The sequence below is a fragment of the Talpa occidentalis genome, unplaced genomic scaffold (genome assembly GCF_014898055.3).
Source record: "Talpa occidentalis isolate TD23 unplaced genomic scaffold, MPIMG_talOcc4v2.1 talOcc4.17, whole genome shotgun sequence".
Classification (NCBI taxonomy): domain Eukaryota; kingdom Metazoa; phylum Chordata; class Mammalia; order Eulipotyphla; family Talpidae; genus Talpa; species Talpa occidentalis.
In genome coordinates, this window is record NW_023601754.1 from 47,493,150 (window position 1) to 47,517,473 (window position 24,324).

General features: G+C 62.5%; 1 protein-coding gene across 1 annotated transcript in view; it reads right to left on the bottom strand.

The window, feature by feature from the left end:
* SHANK1 (SH3 and multiple ankyrin repeat domains 1) overlaps nt 1-24,324 on the bottom strand; it is a 49,637-nt gene that overhangs the window by 7,263 nt on the left and 18,050 nt on the right. Inside the window, 14 exon segments of the mRNA XM_037517033.1 lie at nt 58-154; nt 9,528-9,646; nt 9,995-10,063; nt 10,812-10,892; nt 11,157-11,292; nt 11,741-11,865; nt 12,092-12,174; nt 18,694-18,720; nt 19,177-19,252; nt 19,399-19,512; nt 21,992-22,185; nt 23,022-23,352; nt 23,617-23,683; nt 23,858-23,935. Of these exon segments, the coding sequence (XP_037372930.1) occupies nt 58-154; nt 9,528-9,646; nt 9,995-10,063; nt 10,812-10,892; nt 11,157-11,292; nt 11,741-11,865; nt 12,092-12,174; nt 18,694-18,720; nt 19,177-19,252; nt 19,399-19,512; nt 21,992-22,185; nt 23,022-23,352; nt 23,617-23,683; nt 23,858-23,935 (1,597 nt within the window).

The window sequence follows — 24,324 nt, forward strand, 5'->3', positions numbered from 1 at the left end:
CCGCCTCCTCCCCACATCGGCACCCCTCACAGCCACCCGCCTTGGCCCGTGACATACCGATGGATTTTTGGCGGAGCATGAGCCCGGGGCCCGGAGGCAGGTACGAAGGACGTTCATAACTCGGCTGGGAGCGGTGGTGGGGATCGAAGCTTGACTTTGGGGTGGCAGTCAGGGAAGGAGAGGAAAAAGAGCAGAGAAAGATCAGGCCCAAGTCTGGGAAAAGTCCTGGGTTCTTTGTACAGCCCCCCAACCCCCACTCCTTCCTGGCCCAGGAGCAAGGGAGGGTGAGAGGAAGCAGAGGGGTTCCGGGGAAGGGAAGGGTTTCTGTGTCTGCCAGTGGGGAGGAAGGAAAGGAAAAGGCACACAGACGAACCATGGAGCTGGTGGCTCTCCCTTGGCAACACCCATCTGGGCACCTTTTCCATCCCCACTGTCACTGTCCAAGTCCCAGCTACCTCCTTGCTTGCCCAGAACGGCTTCGAGGCTTCCTTCCATCTCCCTGTGGCCACCGGGTCCCACCACCCCTTTCTACGCAGGTCACAGGGGTCTTTCCAAGAGAAATTCAGGGCAGGCTACTGCCTGTTTGAAATCCTGCCTCCCACCTCTGTTGGACCAGGCTCTCTGTGGCAGAACCTGCCGAGCCCACCTAGATGCCCTGGCCTGGGAGGCTCTGCCTGGGCCAGGCTGGGGCTCTCGGCTGCCCCTGAAGCATCACACCCCCTCCCCTCCGAGCTGACCCGCCCAGCAGTTACGCATCCCCACTGCTGGGAACACTGGCTGACCCGGGGGAACAAGGCAGGGTTCACTCAGCTGTGTGGCTCATATTCCCGGGCACCCCCACAGGGATCTGGTCCCAAGTGACACTGGATAGGACCAGGGACCTTCTTGACATCCCCTCCTGCCACTCTCGCTCTTGCACCGGGTCCCTCTTGGGAAGTCACTGTTGCCAGAAGCCTCATCTCGGCCCCAATCCCAGGCAGTGAAGCCTCAGACACTGGGAGCACTTGGTGCCCACCTTCCCTGCTTCTCCAGCCCCCCATGTTTATTCAGCCCGGCCTCGCGGCACCTGCCCGCCCTAGGGCCGCACCCTGCACGGCTTGTCCCCTAGCTGTCACGGGTGCTTTCCAACTTGGGGCCCCTCACTCCACTGACCCTCCCAGTGTCCTGCATGTCCCCGCCCTCTTTCTTCACGCCTGAAACCACCCTACTGACCTGCTCCTCATCTGTCCCCGCCTAGGACGTGCTGCCTCCTAATATCCTGGGCTCAGAGTACTTTTCATGTCTCTTTGGGTCTAAGGAAATGGTTTCATTTCTAAGTGGTGATTAAATAGGGTTAAAAGAATCGTTTTCATGTTATTTGTATTGTCCCATCTCGCATTCAGTTAGCCACCTAACGACGTGCTTAATCTAAATGGGATCCGTTCGGCAGGCTTCGCTCTCGGTGATTTTCCTGGCGCTTCAGAGTCTGCAAGGACTGGCCGACTCCCTGTGCATCTGGCCTGGTGTGATGTTATTTGAAAGCAAACTTGTTCATCACGGGAAAAAATATATGTGCAGGAGAGGAAAGGAAGGAGGAGAAGGAGATGGTGGTGTCCTTTACCCCAACGCAGATTTTTAAAAACTTTTCTTTTAGGACCCTCCCTGGTGGCCTAGGAGTTAAGTCTCAGCGCTATCACCTCTATGGCCTGAGTTCGATCCCTAGCCAGGGAGCTGTCCCGCATGGCGCAGCAGACCTCTCCTGTCTCCCCGCGGCTCCCCTCAGCAGTGTACTTCAGTCAGTCTGCCTGTTCTGCTCCCCGCTCTGTCTCTGGTGAATCCTCTCACTCTCTCCGCCGCCCCCACAAACCTCATACCTCTGGCCTACCCTCTAGTTGCTCTACACAAAAAATAAAAAACATAATTACAGGTATATTAAAAAAAAACTTCCTGTAGTGCTCAGGGGGGCAATTTTGTGGATCCCATTCACCAGTGGGCTCCCCAGCCCCCAAACTCCACCAACATGAGTGACTGAATGAGAGCCAACCAACCTCAGAACTGCTGGACCCTGACCCCTATATTCCACCAGGTGACCCCCTATGCCTCCTTTCCAGAGACACAGAGAAAGGGAGTTCCAGAGAACAGGGGTTCCACCTTAGGGATGTGGCTATTAAGGCCCTGCCTTTACCACCCAGTCAGCCCTTGTTCTGACTCTCCCACTTCCCCTACTGGTTTCTCACCTCTGAGCCTTAGCCTAGGCTGTTCCTGCAGCTTGGACGTCCTTACCTTCCCAAGCAGAGAAGAAAACTCCGTTACCCTGGTCCTTCACCCCAGACCCCCAGCTGGCCTCTACCTTCCTCAAGGCAACATCGCCACCCACAATAGCCCTGGTGCCTCTGATGTATGTTTCAGTCGCATATTTCTTTTTTTTTTCCTTTTTTTTTCCCTTAGTTTGGCCAGTTGCATATTTCAACCATGACAACCAGTTAAAAGAAAAGCATTGTTTCCTCAATAGACACTAGATGTTTGCGGGTGACCTTAGTGTCATCTACACGGATGTGGAAATATGAAGCTGTGTAACCGAAACTGAAAAAAAAAAAATACAAAAGAAATAAGGAGTAAAACAAACAAACAAATGAAAACTCACTCTTAGATGATGAAAACAAAATGGTGGCCGCCAAAGGTAAAGAGTTGGGGGATAGGCAAGTCAGGTAAAGGCGGGTGGACTGTTTGGGGGTAGATGGAAATTGGAATTTTAGTCTACAGATACAGAAGCTACAAATGTGCACAACTGAAACTTAACATCATCTTCTAAACCAATGTGACTTCAATGCATTAGAACAAAAATTGCATTGCTCCAGCACACTGGCCACATTTCCAGCATCTAATTGTTGCACACCCAGCACAGATGGAGAACATTCCATCACAGGAAGCTCCATCAGACTGCCTGCTCTAGCCCTCATGGACACGCCTGGCCTCCCCTACTCTGCACTCACCTCCCTGCATTGGGACAGGTTAATTCATTCGTTCCACAAATATTTACTGAGCAAATGCTCCGTGCCAGGGGTTGTTCTAAACACCACAGATGCAGCCATAAACAAGCAGACAAAATTCACTGCTCATATAAGAGGTAGGCAGACCACAAACAAACCAAACTGGAAATGAACAAGTGAAATAAACTGTGGCTCAGATGGAGGTGAGGATGGGAGCGAGAGAGTGTGATTTGGCACAGTGCAGTCAAGGGAGGCCTTCTTGAAAGGGTATAATATGAATAAACTCCTGGGCCTCCCGGGTGGCGTAGGGGTCGAGTCTCAGGGCTATTACCACTATGGCTGGAGTTTGATCCCCGGCCAGGGAGCTGACCCACATGGCACAGCAGACCTCTCCTGTCTCCCTGCTGCTCCCCTCAGCAGTGTATCTCAGTTTATTTTCAGTAGATCCGCCTGTTTTGCTTCCCACTCTGAGTCTCTGGTGAATCTCTCACAAATCCCTCCGCCCCACACCTCTGGCCTGCACCCCAGTTTTTCTACCTCCAAAAAAAGACAGAAAATCCTTTTTTAAAAAAATGAGTAAACTCCTTAAGGAGTTAAAGGAGGGAGCCATGCCTTCATCCAGGGAGAAGCATGCTGGTTAGAGGGCGCAGCAAGTGCAAAGGCTCTAAGGTGGAAGGGAGTCTGGCAAGCTCAAGGGGCAGTCCAGAGGCCTGTGTGTCTGTGGGTTGGCAGGTCTGAGGGATGGGGGATGGATCAGGAAGGAGGGAGAGGGGTGATTATGGGTAGAATCTGGTAGTTTGGGATATCTTCTCCCTGGAGAGGCCTCCTTCTGTCATACTGCCTCATAACCCCTTCCACGTGTCCCAGTTGAGAGTTACTATAATTACTTGCTGTTGTCTGCCTCCCTGGGCACCTAGTCTACCCCGTACACATTCTACTCTCCTTCTTTGGTAGAAAACCTCAATCTTATTTGGCATCTATAGAGACTACATTTCCCAGCCTCCCTTGCAGCCAGATGGGCCATGGGGCTAAGGCTGACCAACAAGCATATATGAAAGTGTTGTGTGTTACTTCTGGGAAATCTCATCAGAGGTAACCCAAGATGTAGCAATGCCCTCTTTGCCCTTCTGCCTTTCCCTTTTTCCTTGTTCCTGCTACCTGGGATGCTGGTGCAATTGCTTGAGCTTCAGCAGTCATCTTGGACTATGAGGTGACTTTGTGTTTGGAAACAAGGCTAGATGGGTGGAGCAAAAAGCAGAAGGATACTAGGTCCTTATGACCACGGAGGCTGCCACACCTGCCAGAACTCCCTACTCCAGACTTAATTTAACATGAACTTAAAGAGGCATTTAAGGGCACTCAAGCCTCTGTTATTTGGAGGTTTATCTAACATCCAACAGAACCCAATTCTGGAACCTGCCCTTCCTGTGGCCCAAATTGGGAGTTCTCTAAGGAAAATGATCTTGATTGACTGGCTCACTCTTCACACCGAGGGCTGAGAAGCCAGCCCAGCACATTTGTGTAGAATGGAGGGACTGGGGGTGATACAAGACAACCTCACAAGATGGGGGGGCCTGAAGGCAAAACCCCAGCCCTGTTCCTCTGAACACCCACTGAAATAGCACCAGGATGGTTCCAGCAGGCGTCAGGGTCTCCCGAGAGTACCCCGACTTCACCCACTCTCCTCATTTTGCTCCTCTCCACATCTGATTCGCAGCCTGCCCGACTTTTTGTGACTTGGCTGAATGTTTTTCTCAGACCTTCTCCTTAAGCCTCATCCAAATACCCTGTTGCATCAGGTCCTGTGTCTACTGATGAAATCTGTAGCACCAGGGAGCCAAACCCCCAAAATGAGAGAGAGAGCTTGGGTGGTTGCAAAGAGACAGATACAGAAAGAAAAGGGAGACATTTTCAAGTCACTTGCAAGTCACTTGACCAGCTGCTTTCCAGTGTCCTCACTGAATCCTCCAACAGATGCAGGTATTTGGGATGGGGACGCCCGCTGGGCGATAATGAAAGAGGCTGCGGGTCAGAGAAGAGGCTCCTCCTGGCCAGCCACTGAGTAAGGAGGTTTCAAAGCTATTGGAGGAAGGAGATCAAAAGGCTAGAGTATTCCAAGCTCAAATAGGAGGGGTGAAGAGGGGGGCAGACGGCGAAGAGAAGGGGCTGTGTCCCGTGGGAAGGACCCACGGACCACCGAGGAGGGATGGCTGGAAGGCACAGAGAGCAAGGGTGCATTCTGGGGATGGCAGGGAGGCGGCAACTGGGAGGCAGGCGAGGGAGGCGGGGTGGGCGTGGCCAGAGGGTCAGGGGCGGGGGCAGGGCGAGGGGCGGGGCCAGAGGGACAGGCGAGGGGCGGGGCCAGAGCGAGGCCAGGGGCGGGGCCAGTGAGAGGAGCGGGGCCAGAGGGACAGGGGAGGGGCAAGGCGAGGGCGGGGCCAGAGGGACAGGGCGAGGGGCGGGGCCAGAGGGACAGGGGCGGGGTCAGGGCGAGGGCGGGGCCAGAGGGACAAGGGCGGGGCAGGGCGAGGGCGGGGCCAGAGGGACGGGGAGGGGGCAGGGTGGTGGCGCAGGCGTCACGGCGACAGGTAGGGTGGCCCTGACAGAAGCGGAGAGACATCGGATTCTAAAATCGACACCTGGAAGTGGAAAAGGAAGGATTTAAGCTGGGTCAGCTTGACATAAGAGGGGTCAGAGTGGCGGAGATGTCAGACTGGGAGAGGAGCCCCCAGAGCGTAGGAGGCGGCAGCGGCGACCGGCTCAAGGTGGGACGAGCTGCCCTCCAGCAACAACCAGGCAGCAGCCGCGCCCACGCAGGGGTATAGCCAATCAGAGCGCGCCGTCTTCGTGGCGTCACCCGCTGCCGGGCAGACTCCTCCTAGTGAGTAAGCCAGAGTCTGGCTCCACTTCTGCACCTTCCCTGGCGCGTGGCCGTGGCTTGGGCGCCCTGGTGGCCAGGTGTGTGCCCTGGTGGTGTGCATGGGCGGGGCCTCAAGGGGCTGGGGAACCCGCGCCAAGGGGGTACAGATGGGGGAACAGAGAAAATGGGGACTACGAGAGAGATGGGGAGAGACAAAAGAGGGGGCTACCAGGTGAAGAGTCATAACTGGAGAGACAGGAAGGGGAAATGAGGCAGCAATGGGGAGAAAAAGGGACCAGAAGAGGCAGGGAGAGAAAGGGGGCCCTGAAATGGAGAGGGCCAGGGACTGCAGCCACCGCAGGTGGTGAAGAGAATCAGAGGGAGAAACTGAGTCCAGAGACAGCACCCACAGAGAACTCAGAGACTGAGGGTGGGGTGACTAGGGACCCTCCAGGGTAGGTGACCAGGTCACAGACGGTAGCTGAGCAAGCCAAGGCACAATGAATGGAGGACGGATGGACTGCTAGCGGAGTCCAGTGGGTCTGCCTGGGGTCTGCGTCCCCCATCTTGGGGTGGGTGCAACTCCCCAGCCATGAATGGCGGGAGAAAAGTGGGAGTTCCAGCAGAGAAAGATGACCACGGGCCTCCAGGAGCTGCAGGGGCCAGACCCTCTGAAAACCTAGGAGAGCACCTCTGGGCTTCACTTCTAGGGAGCTGGGTGGGTGGGCAGCTGTTTTTTTCACTGATCTATGTCTGGGCCCATCTAGGGGTGTCTTTGGAGTTTAGGGGGTGAATTCTCTGAGAGCCAGGTCGTCTCTGTCTGGTAGTCCCAGTTCACAGAGGTAGAGGCCAGCACTGGCTGCCCGGCACCTGGTGGGTGTTCCCTGGATTTGTTCAATAAATGAAAACAGGACTCGCCTGAATCTGTTACTGGAAACTGCAGTGAGCCTGATACACTGCTGCGGGGTCCCTGGGGCGCATGCGGAGTTCACTGGTGCGTCACAGCGGGTCTGCAGTTTGTTATTTTATGTGGGGGGGGGGATGGGGGGAGCCATCTGTTGAGAGCCTGCTGGGCTAGAGATTGATGTCATCTAATCCTCCTAAGAACTGGGCTCGTCTGGCTTTAGCCCCATTTTACAGAACAGCAAACCCAGATGCAGAGAAGTTAAGTAACACGGTCCAAAGTGACATGTGAAGTGAGAGGAAGTCAGGATTTCTATCCGCATCCTGTGCTATTACAGAGCTTCCGAGCATGAGAAGCAAAGAGCTGTGGAGGGGAAGGTTACAGGAGGGGGTTGGAATTCAGAGGGTGGAGGGGGAGAGACACAGACTGGAAAGAGGAATAATGAAATGGATTATTGCGGGTACACCCCAGGCCTCCCATAAAGAATGAATGAATGAATGAATGAATGACTCTCACGGTGTTCTAAGTCCAGCTAAGGCAAACCCAGGGCTAAAGATTTTCGCCTTGGAATGCTGTGACTTAGTGGTTCTCAATTGGAAATGACTTTGCCACAACTTTGGTTGTGAGGCTCAGAGGAAGCGTCTCTGGCAGAGGCCACAGAGGCATCTGCCCATTTTACAACACACAGGACATCCCACAACAGGATGATCCAGCCCTCAAGACAGCCCATGCTCCCTATTGGTCGTACTTCCTGTAAAGTCACCGTGCAGTGCATTCATCAGCAGATCAATGCATAACTTTGATGTGTTTGTTTAAAGACCTTATTTAGGGCCTCTCTGGAGGCACAGGGGTTAAGTCTCAACACTATGAAGCTATCGGCAGCCACTGCAGCATGAGTTCTATACCCCCATGGCGCAGCAGACCTCTCCTGTCTCCCCGCTGCTCCCCTCAGCAGTGTGTTTCAGAGGATCCTCCTATTCAGCTCCCCACTCTGTCTCTGGTGAATCCTCTCACTCCCCCACACCTCTGGCCTGTGCCCCAGCTCTTGTACGTATAAATAAATAAAATAAAATCTTTTTTTTAAAAAAGATCTTAATACCATTAATTTATTCACATTGAACTCAGGGTTCAATTGACACACTGAACTGTATCTACAGAGGAAGCCGGACTAACACGTGTTTTCTCCGTGAACCTTCTGGCGCCAGCCAGCACTGCAGCAGCAGCTCGGGCCACTCCAAACCACAAGCCCCCAGCCCACGGCAGGAACAGTGCAGAACACAGCACTAAATAGGCCTTGAAAAGGAGAACTGACGCGAGAAGGCACACCCGGCTAGGCCCCCCCTCAGCTGGGAAAGCGCCCTTTGACCCATGCAAATTTTCACTCTGAGGACGGCAGAGCAGAGAAAAATCAGGGAATACTGATTTGAGGATTACAAATAATTTTAGCGAGTCACTTCACAAATAAGGAATCGCAAAAAGCCACAACTGATGGTCTCAGCGGTGCAGATGTTAGAAACTCCGGTGCAGGGAAAGAAGACTGGGCTCCCCTGCTCCCGGAGACCTCAAGCCACCCAAATCTCTAAGACCCCATTTCATTCTGTAACAATGGGGTGCTCTCCCCTCCTTCCGGAGGGGAAGTTTGCTGAAGAATTGTGAAGAGGTACCAGAAGAGGAGGGAGGATGAGAGCAGATCAAGAAAGAAAACACACAAAAAAGTAGAAGCCCAGAGGACGTCGGTTTGCGCGCCACACAAGGAAGAACTTTCTAGAAGTTAATCCAAATGCAGAATAAACAAGAGGTGATGAGCGCCACGGGAAATGAGCGCCTCCAGATGTTAGCATCACCAGAAGTGAGCGCCGCCAGAAATGAGCAGGCGTCAGGACTTGACGCCATGGCGCTACCATGGCGCTACCATTGTGTTTCCAATTCTCACGCGGACCTTGGGCCGTGGAGACATCCCCAGGGATCTCAACTTCCCTGAGAAACCAGGAGCCAGTGTGGAGTGAGGGGGTGCGCCACCAAGTCCTGGGAAGAGACCCCTCTACATCTGAAAGAAATTCTAGGAATGGGGCCCGCAGTGCCTGTTTGAGTCTATACTAGCTCCTCTAGGCTGGGTGTGCTAATCCTTAGGGATCCACACACTTGGACAGGGAGGGAGTGGAGGAACACAGGCAGAGAGGGGCCTGCAGACCCAGGGCACCAGACCCTGACCGCCTGGCCTGAAGTTCTGACTCCCTCTCTGAGCCTCAGTTTCCCCCGTCCATGGGCTAACAACCTTCCGCGCCTCCCAAGGGGAGTCTAAGGAATGCATCGGACCATGGCTAGTGCGCCGGACACGACCGACACCCACGGCAGGTTAGCCTGTTCAAGGGAAAGGCCGGAAGAGCAGAGACGCAGATAATTATGCTTCATGTCCACGCCATGTCAAGCACCTGATCGGTGCTGGGCCTGGGCAGGGATCTCCACCTGTATCACTTTACCTTCCCTGCGACCCTCCAGGAGGGGCAGGGATGGACGAGACAGCCACCATGAGAAGCAGGAATGCAGAGCAGTGAAGACTCGAGAGACATGGAAAATGGGGGCGAGAAAACGAGGGAGAAGATGGGCAAAGAGGAAAGACGCCCCAGGTGGGCCGAGAGGAGTGGCGTGGACCCCTGGAAGTGTGGTGCCCCCCCAGCACCAGCATTTATCACCGAGGTCAGAAGGGAACAAAAGGAAAGGAATAGAGGCCTGCGTACCTCCCACGCTTCCTCCCCCACCTCCTGGGCCCAGGTCCCCAGACCAGACCGCCTACCTCAGTGGCAAAGAAGCCTTTGGGTCGGTGTTTGCCCAGGGAGGCGAGGCCACCGGGCGCGGGACTCTCACTGGCACTGATGGTCTGCTGAGCTGCGGCCAAAATCTCGTCCAGTTTGTCTGGGGAGGAGAGGGCGGAGGAGGCAGCGGGTTCAGAGCCAGGGCTGCCCCAGCAGAAAAGGGGTGTCTGCCTCCACCCCTGAGGACAACAGCCCTGCTTAGAGACAACCACCCAGACGGCCAGAAGGGACCCAGAGATGGCAAGGGGGAGGCTGACACAGGGCAGCCCTCCTGGGATGGGGGAAGCAGCGCGGGGAGACTGAGTCACACACGGGTGCTCGGATTCGATGGCCGGGACAAGGTTGGGGTGTGAAGGGGGTCGGCACAGGCCGAAGGGGGAGAGTGGATGCGGCACCCCAGGGGGACATAGGGCCAGGGCCCACCCCCCAGGCCTGCGCAGCAGCTTACTGAGAGCCATCTGGTACACGGTCCGCTTTTTCTCCATGCTGGGCACCGGCGGCGGCTGCTGCTCATACTCTGTGGGCAAAGGACAGCGATGACGTTCAGCCGCGCCTGGGGGGCGTGGCGGAGCGGGTGGCCCGTGGGCGTGGCCAGCGGGTGGGTGCAAGCGCGAGTGGGGCAGTGAGGGGCAGTGAGGGGCCGGGTCGCGGAGGGACTGGCCCGCCGGCGGGATCGGGACCGGGACGGGGGCCCTCCCGCCAGTCCTGTGCCCACTCACCACTCTTCTTCTTCCAGGGGGAGACTAGCCCGGGGGAGAGGCAGTAGAGGAGCCAAGAGTTAGGACTTCAGGGGAAGGCGAGGGCCCCCTCTCTGGAACGCCTGCCTCCCTTGGGGCCCAGGGTAGGGGAGAGGGTGGGAGCGATCAGCTGCCCGACCCAGCCCTGTCACGGGACACCGGACCCCCAGGTCCAGTGGGTCAGGTCTGGAGGGAGGGCCTCGCCTTCCTTCTGTCAGTGGGGGTGGGCTGGGGTGGGGTGGGACAGCTGCAAAAGGGGGCCAGAAGAAAGCAAACCAGGCCCGCAGAGAGGGACAGAGACACCCAGAGAGAGACCCCGACAGAGAAACAGACACGAGGACAGGAAAGCGACTCTCAGACGCCCTTCCCCAGCGACACACACGCAGGCCAGAGCGTCTGACGCAAGGACTGGGGACAGGATGCGGACGAGGACCCTGGGTCACTAACGACACTAACAAACTCAAGGGACAGTCCAGCCCTCTGCCCCTCTCCCTCCAGCCCCTTGGCCCGACAGCCCCCTAGGCTCACCCATCTCCTCCAACTCTGAGGTCATGGACTTGGAACGCAGGGAGATGGCTGGGGGCGGGAGTCGCTTTGCCTGCTGGGGTGCTGAAAGGGTGAGGGTGGGGGTCAGGCACCGGCTCCATGGGGGTGAAGCCCCGACAGGGCCCCCAGAGCTCCAGAACCGCTGTTGACAGCACGCGGAGCCCTCCCTGCCTCAGTTTCTCCCCAGAAGGGCCATGAACAGGCAGCCTTGGGGACGGGAGGCTGGTGGTGGTGGGGACCGGCCATCAGGGCTCCTGCGGGCCTGAGACTGGCGGTGGCGGCGGTGAGTGGGGTATCCAGGCCTGGACGCACGGAGGGGAGGCGCACCTTTCTTGTGGACGGCCTCATCCATGTCCGGGTGCCTGGTGACCATGACCACCTTGACCATGAGCGTGTTGCCGCCTTGGCGGATCATGTTCACCACCTGGCGGTGGCCCACCTTCACCACGTTCTGCCCGTTCACCTGTGGCACAGAGCGCCCCGACAAGTGAGGGCTGCGGCTTCCAGCCCCACCGTCTCCGACAAGTGATCTCACCCAACCTGGGACAAGCGGGCCTCTGCCCCTCCCCCGCTCCCCAACACCCCCACCCTCCTTCAAGACCCCGCTACTCTGTTCCTGTGATTCTCCTGGCCCCGGGGCTGGGACCCCACAATTCACCCCTCTCCTTCCTTGTCCCCTAGGTGTGTGTGTGCTCGGGGACAGCTCCGAGTCACCCCGGGACTCTTTCTGCAAGGCTTTGGGTTGGAATTGCTGAAGGAAGCAGAGACCGTGGGCTGGGGCGCCAGGGCGCCCAAGGAGAATGTGGACCCCGGGCAGCCAGGGCCTGGGGTATATCCCGAGGGGCCGGGGGATCTATCCCCAGGGCCCCGTGAGTCCAGGCCAGGGAGGCACCTGGCCGGGGCTGGCTCACCTCGATGAGGAAGTCTCCCATGCGCAGCCCGGCTCGCCATGCCACGCCGCCCTCGTCCACGGACTCCAGGTACTGCAGCGCCGGGAAGGCCGGCGTGGGGGTGAACTCCTCGATGGGGGTCTGCGCTGCAGATGGGGAGGAGCCGGCGGGGTCGGAGGGGAGGGGGTGGAGAGGCCGAGCAGGGGATGGGGCTCAGACCCAAGTCACGGAGGCCTCACCGTAGCTGTGGGACCAGCACCCAGGGGTGGGGTGGTGGGTGGGCGGGGTCCCTTCCCTATTATTCCCCCCCACCCCCGGCCCTCTTGCTGGGTCACAGAGCCCTCCCCCGGCCCCTCCCCGGCTGGCACTCACCCTTGGCCCCCCGGAGCACGAACCCAAAGCCCTCGCTGTCCTTCTTCTGCAGCAAAACTGTCTTCTCCTTAATGATGTAATCGCTGGCGGGGAGGGGGCCAGAGAGAGATCATGAGACGGGGGGCCTGGGCCCCACCATCCACCCAGGGACTCATGCCCCTGCTCCTGGGCCATTCACCGCACCTTCTGGAATCTTCCTCGCCCACTCTCAGGTGTGTGTGCCCACAGGCTCCCTCGGAGCCCGGCGTGCGGCTCTCCCACTCGCGCGCTCCTCACTCACCCCTCCACGCCTCCATCCGCCCCTCCACCCGGCCAGCAGTCACCAAGCCCAGTGGGAACCAGGCGCAGCGCCGGGGCCGGCAGACCACCGGGTCCCTCGCAGGAGTCCCTGCAGCCACATCCTGCCTGGGGCCTCCAGCCCATGACTTCAATCTCTGGGGCCTCAGTTTCCTCATCTATCACGGAGAACAATCGCAGGCTCTCCCTGCCAGCCTGGCGGCGGGAGTCCAGGACAGGCCAGGCTGCATGGGCTCCCTCCGCTGTGCGGCCAGGGCGTGCAGTCACCGAGGCCACACAGCGCTCCGAGGGCCTTCCCAAGCGCGCAGGCGGCAGGAGGCCCAGCGGGGTTGGCCCCAGCCTGCCGCGACTCGGCCGCCTCTGCCGTGCACGCGGGGCACCTGCTTGTGCCTGCTGTGGCTGTGGCCTTGCGAATTAACGCAGCATTCGACGGAGGCCCGCTGGGCTCGCCGCAGGGGGCCTGGAAGGCATGGGTGCGCAGGGGCACCAGGCCGGCCAGCGCCGCTGCAGACAGCACCATTCCCCCGGTGCAGGAGGTTGTGGTGGGCAGCGCCGACCTGTCTCCCCAGCCGTGCCTCCTGCGATCAGTGGGTGGGCGCTAGAGTGAGAAGCGCCCTGAAATACCTTCCCTGAGCGCCAAGGGCTCCGGGCTAGCTCGGAAACGGCCCCCGCCCCCTTCCTCTGTGGTGGGACTCCGCGTGCAGTCCGTCCCCAGGACCCTCAGGAAGTCCTGAGCATCCTGGTTTCCACCCCACTCCCTTCAGGGTACCCAAGAAGTCGGGGCTGACCAAGAATGCTGCCCCAGCACCCCAGGGTCACGCCTGAAACCCGCCCCGGCACAACGCGCGGACCCCCGAGCGGGTCCCGGCCTTCCCCCGCAGCCCCAGCACACTCCAGCACCAAGCCAGCCTGCGCCCCGCACGCTCCAGCAGCCTGCCCCCACAGATTCAGCACAACAGCCCTCCACGACTACTCCAGTATATTTCAGTGACGCCCCCACACATCCCAGTATGCTCCAAGAATAGCTCTCCCGTCACTCGGGTCTCAGGGTATTCCCAAACACACCCCCTGAATCCATCCCAGCGCACGCCAGGAGCACCCGGTGTGCTCCTGCTGCACTGCAGTGCCCCCTCCTGCACCCCGGTGCTCCCGTGGCTCGAGACTGCCACGTGCTCTGCCTGCACGTGTGCTGGCCCCCCCCCCCAGGGCCACCAGGTCTCGCTCCACCCAGACACACCTCAGAAGCTGCCCCTGCTCTGGGCTCACGGGGGTGGTGAGTACGCCACCACCTGCTCGGGCCCCCACCCCGGCCCGCCGCCTGTCTAGCAGGTGGGGGGGAAGGAGGGAGGGGGTCGGCAGGGGGAGAGAGGGCAGAGGCAGGGCGGGAGGGAGGCAGGGAAGGAGAAAGGGAGGAGGAGGGGCCGAGGCCAGAACAGCGGGTGGACGGGGCCACCAGAAAGGGCTGAGGCCGCGGCCTGCTCCTGCCCACACAGAGTAGCCACGTGGCCCCACCTTTGTCCCTCCACAAGCTCTGACAACCCCCCCCGAGCCTCCACGTGCCTGCTCCCCCACCTCCCTTCCAGGGTCCACCAGCAGCCAGCATGCCCTTCAGCTCCCCTTTATTCCTTGCCCACAGCAGGCTCCCTCGCCTTCCTTCACGCCACCACCACCCCCAGCCCCTGGAGTCTCCCTTTTAGCTGGCCCCCCAACTTTCCCAAACACCCCACCCCACGGTAGAACTCAGTAAAACTCCTGTATCCATCACATGCCAAGAAGCAATTCGCCCTCTGCAAGGCACTCTCCGAAGCTCTTGGCAGGTGAGGCAGTTAACTCACTGCCAGCCTCTGCGGTCAGAGCGCTGTCTCCCCTGGCCAGGTGAGGAGACAGCACAGAGGGGCTGAGCCACCCGCCTGAGGTCACCCAGCGAGGGATGCTCTCCAGCAGCACCCAACGACACACTCAGGTGGCCACGGCAGTTGAAGTCACCACTGCCTCCACAGCACCAAAGCATCTTGAGCATCGCCCCCCCAATTCACCACAAAAGCACCCCTCCAGGGGGAGGCATGTTCACTGAAACCCTGCCAAGAGCCAGACACCAGTGCTTCACGCTTCCTCCGCGCAACATCCCTGGGAGGAGCCGGCCGTCACCGCTCCCATGTAACAGCTGAGGAAACTGAGGCACAGAGCCTGACTCGCCAACATCACACAGCAGCAAAGTGGCAAAGCCAAGACGCGCTGACAGACAACCCACATGCCCCAGCGAGGTCCAAACAAACCCAGATCATCACCGCACCCCCGTCTCCCCCCTCAAGGTCCCCATCTCATACGTGCACCTCTCTCTCCGACCCCCGAATGTGAGTGGCATGTCCACCATCCCGCCAGGCTCCACCTGACCCCCCAAACGCCCTTCTGCCCCTACAGCTCCTTGCAACTCTACCGCCTGTCCCACTCTTGCGTGTCCCCGGCCCGACTGCACTAGCTCGTTGCCCAGCACACCCCAGCAGCCAGCCCTCCGCCCCCCACTCGGCCCTGACAGCGCTCAGCCACTTCTCAATGCCCTTCGAAGACATCTGGGACCGCTGACCCTCTCATGCCCCTTCTCCCCCCCATCCCTCCATACCCTCTTGCACCTTTTCCCCAGCCCTGCCATGTTCCCCAAGATCCCTAAGATACCCTCACTTCCTTCATGCTCCCTAGGACCCCCCATTCCCAAGCACGGCAACCTCTCCCTACTCCTTGCATCCTCAGCTCACTCCCTCTCCACGCTTGGCGTTTCTTGCAGCTGCTTCATTTACATCCCTGCATCCTCTCAGCTTTCCCTGCTGCCCAAATCCCCACCCCCCAAGCCCCCTCACATCCCCTGCATGCCCTCCTTACCCCATTTCTCTGCACACGAACACGCCACGCACCCTCCACGCGCTGACATCCCCCATCTCTCGCCACTTCAGTATCCCCCACCATCCTGCGTTCTGTTCTTGTCCCACCATGCTCCTCTCCAGAGCCTCTGAGCCCAGCCCCACGGCTCCGGGGTTCGTCCCCACGCAGCACCCCATCTGGGCTCTGTGCTGCTGAATACCTGCCCTGCAGCAGCACACACAATGCTCTCCCCCAGGCCATCCCTGGGCGCCCCGAGCGGCCCCTGGAGCCCAGCAGCGGCTCTTGTTCGCCAAGATTGCACACGCGGAGACTGCAGCAGCGTCCACTCCTCCCGCCCCCACCGAAGGGCCCTGCACACACCCAGGAGCCCACAGTCAGAGCCCGCTGCCGCTGCACACGGCGCCCCCTCCGGCACCAGCCCTCGCAGTGTGCCTGTCTCCTGGGGCCTCTCCCCGGCCTGCACACAGGCCCCCGCGCGGGAGTCCAGCCCCCTTCCATGCTGGGAAGAGGCACACATAAGCAGATGCACCCCCCATGCAGAAGCTCAGCCGTGGCCGGCAGTGTGCCCCACACAGACACAGACCCCTGGGGCAGGGAGTGGGGCACAGGGGGCCGGGCCCAGGAAGGGACTGTCACGGGGGCTGTGGGGGAGGGGACAAGCCTGGCACGGGAGGGTGGGTGTCGGAAAACACAGCCGCAGTCTCTGGGACAGACCCACTCCATCACACACACGCGCACACACACGCACACACACTCCCCAGGCAGCCTCGCTGTCGCTCCAAGCCACATACGGAGAGCCGCCAGCAAACAGGGACTGGACACCACTGGGGGGGCCGGGACCCCCATCTCTCCAGCCCTCACACTCACTCATACACAGGCTAGCACACCCGGCGGCAGGCAGCCACACGCGCACGCACATCGCCACAGCCACACTGACACACGGTCGGTCGCGCAGTGACACGCAGCGGAAAAAGGAGGGAGGGAGGCGGGGGCGGGCTGCGCGTGTGATGGGGGGACTGTGAATGGGAGAGAGGGGTATGAATGGGGGGACCTGCCAGCTCGCGAAGGGGTGTGGGGATATGGGATCAGAGGAAGCGGAGCTGGGGTGCAGGCGCCTCAGGGGAAGCCGCTGTGGCTCCCCACAGTGTGGGGGGGCGCTAAGGGCGGCAGGAAGGGCGAGCGTGTCCGAGTCTGGCGGGGTCCGCCCGGAGGGCCCGGCTGGGGACGGTCTCGCGGAGAAAGAGCAGGGGGACCTGGAGGGGCCTGTGAGGGGCGAGACGCCCGGCCTGAGGGGAGCGTGTGTCGGGGCGGGGGGCGCTGGAATGCGGGGGAGAGGCCCGAGGGGGAGATGGAGCGCAGGGCGGAGAGGGGCGCGCGGGGCGCGGGCCGGGGGAGGTCGGGGCGCGGGGGCGCGGGCGGCGGGGGGCGCGGGCGGGGTGGGGGGCCGGCCGGCGCGCTCGGTTACCTGTAGATGTACCAGACGCTGCGCCGCCGGGGCCCCAGGGCCGGCCAGCTGGAGGAGAGCGCGGGGGGCGGCTGCGGCAGGGAGCCCCCACCGGGGCCGACCCCGAAGGCCGCGCCGCCGCCGACCGCAGACAAAGCCATCGCCGCCGCGGCCCCGGCCCCGGCCCCGGTCCCGGAGCGGGCCGCCCCCGCCGCCGCCGCGTCCCCGTCCCCGCTCGGCCGAACCCCCGTGTCCGGGCCCCCAGGCCCCGCCTCATGCTGACCCGCGCCGGGAGGGGGAGGGGCAGGGGGAGGGGGCGCGCGCCCTCCCGCGGGAGGGAGGGCAGGGCCGGGGCTCACATGCCGGGGGGCGCGGGGCGCGGGGCGCGGGGTCCGGCCGCGGCTGGAGCGCGAGCAGCGCGGACGGCGCCGGCCTCAGCACCGCGGACAGCGCCGGGGGCGGCGCGCGGCTTAACCCCTTGGCGTCCTGCGCCGGCGGCGGCGGGGCGGGCGGGGGAGGGGGCCGGGCGCGGAGCGCGGGGCCCCGTGGCGGGAGAGGGGGGAGGGGCGAGGCGCGGGGGGGAAGGAGGCACTTCCGGTCTGGCCCCCCACCCCTCCCCCCGCCCTCCCGCGCAGGTGCAGAGCGGGGAGCGCCGCGGAGAGGGGCGCGCGCCTGCCAGACGCCTCGCGACCGCGTGCGGGGCCGCCCCGCGCGGAGGCCCCCGGAGGGACGCGCAGCCCCCAACGCGGGCCGGCGCGAGGCACCCGCGCCTCGGGGAGAGCCCGACGGGCAAGGCCGAGACCCTCCGTCGGAACTCGGGGGCAGGAGAGACGCGCTCCGCGGAGAAGGGGCCCCGCCACGGCTCCCCCGGGACGGGAGGGCGCTCGCCGGGGCGCGGGGGCGCCGCACGGGCCGGCGCACGCGGTCGGGTCGGCAGAGCGGGGCGCAGGCGGGGGCGCAGCCGGGCACACCACACACAGCGCAGCACATGCGGCGGGCGCGGGAGGAGACGCAGGAGATGCGCTGGGTGAGACAGAGCTTCCCGGGAGCGGGGCGCCAGGCGCAGGGGCCCCCAGCCCCCGCCGGCCCTCAGACAAGGGACCCCCCATGAAGCAGCAGAGAGACACGATGGAGAGATGGAGATGAGCAGCAGAGGCTGATGGGGAGACTTGGGGCAAGGGGACCTCGATACTCACCCGGTGCCCAGAGCCGGAGACGTGCCAGGTGAACACGCACAACGGTCAAGCGCCTCGGACACTCGGGGGGCAGGGGGGCACCCCAGCCCCACCCTCTCTCCTCATGTTGTCATTCCTCTCCCCCTCCCCCATCACCCATCCCCACTGGCCAGACACAGACACATCGGTTTGGACACATTTAATGGAAGGATGCTACGAACAGGGAGCCCCTTCCCTGGACTGGGGGAGGCGGCGGGTGTTGGGGGGGGTCATCTTTCAGAGGCCCGCTATGGCCGCCCTCCCCCTCAGCCTTGCTCCTCCAAAGTCCAAACCCCGGAGGGCTCCCTTCTTCTGTCCTCCCCTCCCCCAACACCCCAGGCCCCGGGTTTCAGACGCAAAACAACGCATGCACACGCTTTTCTGGCAGAGGCGCACGCACAGTGACATGCAGAGGCCCACCCCCCCCCACGACACACCGACCTCGCTGGAAACACTTGCCCTCGGCCTCAGACACACAGACTCAGAGACAGAGGGACACACAGCGGCAGCCACGGTGCAGCCGTTAGGGACAGCGCGGAGGCGCCGGAGCAGAGCAGCCGGGCCCTGGCCTGCCGTCGTGGACGGTGCTCGGCCCCAGCCACGCGAGCACACGGACCAGGCGCCATGCACACCCACAGAGACAGCGGGACCCTGCACGGGGCGGGCTGCGCCGGGTGTGCACACACTGGCGCTCAGGGCGTGCACCCCCACCCCAGGCACCCCTTCCTTCCCACTCCTGACCCGGCCCCTCCCCTCCCCTCCCCTCTCACCTCCCTGGGCCAATCCCATCCATCAAGCTTCAGAAGCAAGTCAGCCAGCAGCCAGGGAGGGGAAAGGTGTCAGTGTGCCCTCTCCCCCCACCCCGCCTGGCCAGGCTCTGTCCCCGCCCCCACCCCCGCCATCGGTGAGAGGCTAGGGGTGCAGACACTTCCACTGCACAGGGACAGCACAGAGATGGGGCGCATGAAGGAGACGAGGGTCTCCAGCCAGCCACACACACCAGCGGCCTGGGCCCCGGCCCCCACCCCGACCACCCATTGGCCTCCTGCACCCAGGACGGGCAGTGTCCGAGACTGCCGAGGAGGGTGTGGGGTTGGGCTGTGTGGCCTGAGGCCCAGCTACCTCCCCCGAGCCCTGGAGCAGAGTTCAGGAGGAGCAGACCCCACGGAGGTTTCAGAGGAGGTGGGACTACTTAAAGGTGGAGTGTGAAGGGGGTTTGGGGTGGGGCCCCCCAGGGGGGTAAGGACATTTACCTTGGGGCATCAAAGCTGTCGTAGGAGCCCACAGTATAGTGCCGGAACAGTCTCTTTGCTTTGTCACTGCGGCTTTCTGCAGGAGGACAAGGGACAGCATTGGACCCACAGGCTAGAAAACCTCGCATCCTCCCTCAGGCCCCCTGGCCCAAGGCTTCCCGCCTACTCCCAGCACCATACCCCCAAGAAGAGCAGGGAAGGAAGGGCAGCAGGGCTCCTCACCTTGCTTTCCCTCCTGCGAGCGGTTGGCCACCTCCTCCAGGCAGTCAGAGGGGAACCAGCCAACGCGACCTTTGACCTGGCCTTCCCAGAAGCCGCCTTCTCCGATACTAAGCACTGGGTAGGGAGCAGGGACAGAGAAACATTTCCATGTTTCCATGAGGCACCCCAAGGCACACAACTCACAGCCCGTCCACACCCCCCAGCCCCCACCAAGGGGCCCGGCCCCAGAGCGTCCTTAATAAACGTGCCGAGTGAAGGGGTCACCCTGCATTCTAACCTCCAGCTCCCGAAGGGAGGACCTGGAGGGTACCAAGGAAAGGCTGAGCCCTGTGGCCCTCATCTCCCCGGCGTCAGGCCCCGGCTTTGGTGGGTGATGCCTCTAACCCTCCCACATCAACTTCCACCCCCCACCACTGCCCCTGCCTCCCCCAGCCTCCCGGACACCTTAATCTCTGGTCACTTGCTCCCAGACCCTCCTCCCCCTCTCCTTGCTTCCCAGAGCCCTAGACAGGAGAAGAGGCTAGAATCACGGCTTTCCCTCTCTCCACCCCTAGCAAGCGGCGGCCCCGCCCTCCCACCCCACCTCCGGACCACCGGGCGCTGATGCAGAAGGCAAGATACAAGCCACAGGTTACCCGGCTCTCACTCTGGGATTTAGCCCCGTCTTACTGGTGGAGAAACGGCGGCGCGGGGAGCCTGAGGGGCTGTGCAGCTGGTAAGGCAAAGCCGGTGGACACAGCGCCAAGGGTTTGCCCCTGGCTGTCAAGCACGCTGATGCCACCGGGCTCCTGAGCTGCGCCGGGCAGCGGTGACAGAGTCGCCTGCCCATTCATTCCCAGCCGCTCCGGGCTGCTCCCGCCACGCCCCACGTCTGCCCTCACTCGCTCCTCACACCTCTCTGGGCAGGTGACAGCAGCTTCCGTTCTAGAGCCCAAGAGGCCGAAGCAAACACAGCAGAGCTCAGGGCATGCTCGGCCTGGACTCAGGGCCATGGTGCTGGTCTCGACACAAGCCACCCCCTGAGGGGAGCGCAGGAGACTAACTGGAGGCGCTCAAGGTCAAGGAACAGGAGGAGACGCGTGCCTTGGGATTGAGCGAGTAAATACTTGCTATGAGCTGGAGCTGGGCGAGAGGCCGGGCAAACACAGTCCCCGGCCTCAGGCAGCTCCAGGCTGGCGAGGGCGGAATCCCACAAGTGGCCTTGAGTGGCCCAGCAGGGTCAGGGGGAAGCGGGACAGGGAGCCTGGAGGGAGGCAGACAGGAGCACGGAGACTCGCTGGCGGAGGGGGCCAGGGGCCTGGACCGACAGGCTGAGAGCGCAGGGCTCCCGGGAGGCGGGGAGGCAGGGGCGGCTGGGTCCCCAGGCAGCAGGAACCCCATTTGAGGAAGGGAGAGAAGGAGGTCCCTGGTCAGGAAAGAGTGCAGGAGACCCGGGCTGGTGAGGGGGGCAGGGAGGGCTCCCCTGCAGGCGGAGGGGCTGGGTTTGGGTTCTGAAAGCAGAGGGGACCTGCTCCCTCCTGAGGCGGCCATGGGGATGCAGGGCTGCTTTTGAGGCAATTCCGTGCCATTTAACAAGGGGGAGTGATATCAAGACAGGGGGTGGGGGGGACATACCAGCCCGGCCCCCCACTGCCCAGGATCCCCAGCGCAGAGCGTACTGGCCTTTCATCCTTGGTGAAGTTCTCCCCACATGCACACTCTCCCCAGGCGTGCTAAGGGCCCCCCACTTGGCTCCTGCCTTTGCTCACTCACTCGCTCACTCACCCATGTGCACTGCTGGCCCAGACCTGGAGACCTGAGACCTTGCCTTGGGGGCTCAGGCGTTGGGGAGATAGAGGACTAATCAGATGCAGCCATACCCCCTCACCAGCTTGACCTCCGCCCTGCACACCCGCCAGGCCTGCCCCTCGGGGAGGGCCCAGCTTGCCCAGGCAGCCGTGTCTCCCCTGCGCAGGTGTTGGGGGTCTCCTAAGGGCTGCCCTGCGCTGGCTCCTGTGATGCTCACCAGGTCCCCCTTACAGGTGAGGAAGCTCCTCCAGCTGCCCCAGCTGGGATGGGGGGCACCACTGGACCCAGACAGCCCACCGCCTGCCCCTTCCGCCTCCCAGGAACGGCAGCAGCAAGCTCCCGGCCCCAGAGCCCCATCCGGCCCAAGAACACATGTCAACAGCCCCCCGAAGCCCGCATGTGGGGGCGAGCAGCAGCATTTCCCCGATGAAGATAGGAAAACCAAAGGCAGGCGAACCCCGACAATAGCAGCTGTAGTTTCGGGAGCCCCAGGCTTGGCCCCGCCTCTGGGCAGAGCCCAGAAATAGGCCCCAGCCCCTGAGAACACTGCAGTGGCGATGAGGTAAGAGATGGGGGCTCAGCCCCCAGCTGTGCACCAGGGGGCAGGTGAGCCAGACCGCGTGGAAGGGAGGACTCCAGCAGCGCCCCGACTGGCACATGCTGTGCCCCTCAAATGCCATGTGTCCAGACTCCCACCGCCTTCTGGGGGCATCTCGGCCACCCCTCAGGCTCCTTGAAGGAGGAAGGGGCCCTGGAGGGCCCCAGGGCAAGGTCACTCTGGGCCCCCCCAGCCAGGCTCGCTTACCTTTGATCTTCTCCCCCTTGCTCAGGGAGATCTCGCCCTCGGCCTGGGCCTGGTAGGACTTGACGGCCATGAAGGAGCGCCCCGGCACCGCCGAGTAGAGCTTCCTGCGCCTGCCGCGGCTGCCCAGGGAGCCCCCAGGGCCCCCCGAGCCCCCAGTGCCACCGGCAGGCCCTTCCCGGGGCGTCCCACTGGAGCTGCGTACACAGAGGGTGTGAGAGGCAGGGGGAGCGGAGGGCCGGGGCCTCTGGGAGGACAGGGGTCCTGGGAGGGGTGAGTGGGGGAGACGGGGCATCAGAGTGAGGGAGCGGGGCTGAGGGGCTTCTCGGCTCTGGCGTCCTGGGGGAGGCAAGGGCATCTGGGGTCTCCGCTGCCTGTTCTCTCTGCCCCAGCCCCCCACCGCCTCCTGGCTCCCGGCTCTGGCCCTCCCACGGCCCCTCACACTCGGCCTGATGCAGCTTCCACTGTGTCATCCCTCGGCTCGGCTCACGAGCCTCCAGCAGCTCCCGGCTCCCTCCTGGGCCCAGGCCAGCTCGGCCGCCATTCTCAGCCTCCCACAGCCTCACGGCCCGACACGGGCACTTGCAGCCCAGCCAGCTACGGCCTCCTCGCGCTCCTCAGCTGAGCTGCCTGCCCTCGTCTGTCCTGCCCTCTGCCCCCAGCACGGCCGCTCCGCTTCTTCCGCCCAGGCCCGCCCCCCAAGTTCCACCTGCCCTACCCGGCTCTGCGTCCTTCCTCCCTGTTCTCCCTGCCTTTCTGTCTGCTTTTCCTGGCGCTGGCATTTCTTACGGGGCACCCCACCCCCAAGGCCCCCCATGGAGCAGGTGCCAGCTGTCTCGGTGCCTCTGGGGGTGTGGCCGGGCCAGGCTCAGCACCTGCCTCCCTCCCTCGAGGGGCAGAGAGTGGCCAGAGGGTGGGGCTGGGGAAGGAAGGGCCACCCTGGGGTGGGGAGGAAGGTCCCTGGGCTGACCTGGGATGGGGTGGGATAGCTAAGGCTCTGTGGGGCGAATTTGAGGGTCCAGGCCTCCCCTACCTGGGCCGCCCGCGCGGCTGCCTCTTGGTCTCCTCCGGGTGCCTCCCTCGGGATGGGGATCGGGCCCGGGCACCCCTGGGGCTGCTGGCACTTCGAAGGGTCCCGCTGCTGAGCTTAGTGCTGGGGGCCGAGGGCGGTGGCTGGCCCTGGGGCCCTGAGGTAGGGCCAGCGGCCCCGGAGGAAGTGGCCCCCGGGGCAGCGAAGACCATCCAGTCGGGCAGCGCCATGCTGGTGTCGCTGTTGGCCCGCAGCAGGGCCGGGGGCACTGTCAGCCCTGCGCCCGGGGGCCCCCGTCGGCGGGCCGCGTATTTGGGGGACTCCTGGAAGGGCACTGAGAGGACACAGTGGCGGGGGGGCAGGAGGGACGGGGAGGGGGACACAGGCAGGCGGTACAAGAGCGAGAGGACACGAGAGGAGAAAGAGACAGATGAGAAAGAGTGGGGGGCCTGGAATCCCCCCGACCACTCATCAGACATTCGAGGTCCTCCAAGGTTTTCTGGATCCCATCCAGGCTCCCGAAGCAGATCCCAGTTCCACCCCCACCCCACCCCGAAAGCCCCAGCCCCGCCCTCAGCCCCAGCCCCCACTGGCTTACCCACGTCCTGTTCCCGATGGTTCCGGATCAGCTCCCCCAGTTCAAAATTCCCAGCAATCACTGCCACCTAGAAAGAGGGGGTGCCAGGAGAGAGAAGCAGCCGCATCGTGAGACCCCCTGGCCAGCGGCACCCTTCCACCGGTCACCCCAAATCTCCACCCACTCACTCTGCTCCTCCCGCCCCACCTGCCTCACCCCCGGGCCCATGCCCCATCACACCCCAGCTGAAACAGCCCCAGACCTGAAACGGGGTCTGTCCGTTGTTATTCTTCACGTCCTTGCTGGCTCCGCGATACAGGAGGATCCGAGCACAAGTCTCCTGGGGGGGGCCGGGGGCACGAGGGGAGGGGAGAACCACGGTGACCACAGGCCCGTGCGGGGACCTCCCGGGGCAATGGGATCAGGGCCTGGCCGGCCGGCCGGACAACAGCCCCAGCAGTAGCCCACACGCCCTTGAATGCAGCGTGTGTGCGACACCCCCCCCCACCCCGATGTCCAGGGCCTGGCGTGAGGAGAGCCTTTCAGGGTCTCTCGTCAATGCTGTGCCCGTCGCGCATTGAAGCGATGGCGTTTTGGAGACACGGGTTCAACAGGATACGAAGCTACAATGAATGCCGCTTGTCCCTTGGTTTGGAAGTGGCTTCTGGGACATTTCAAATGACGTGAGTGGCTGGCGTTAGGTTCCACTGAGCCAGGCTAATCTGAACC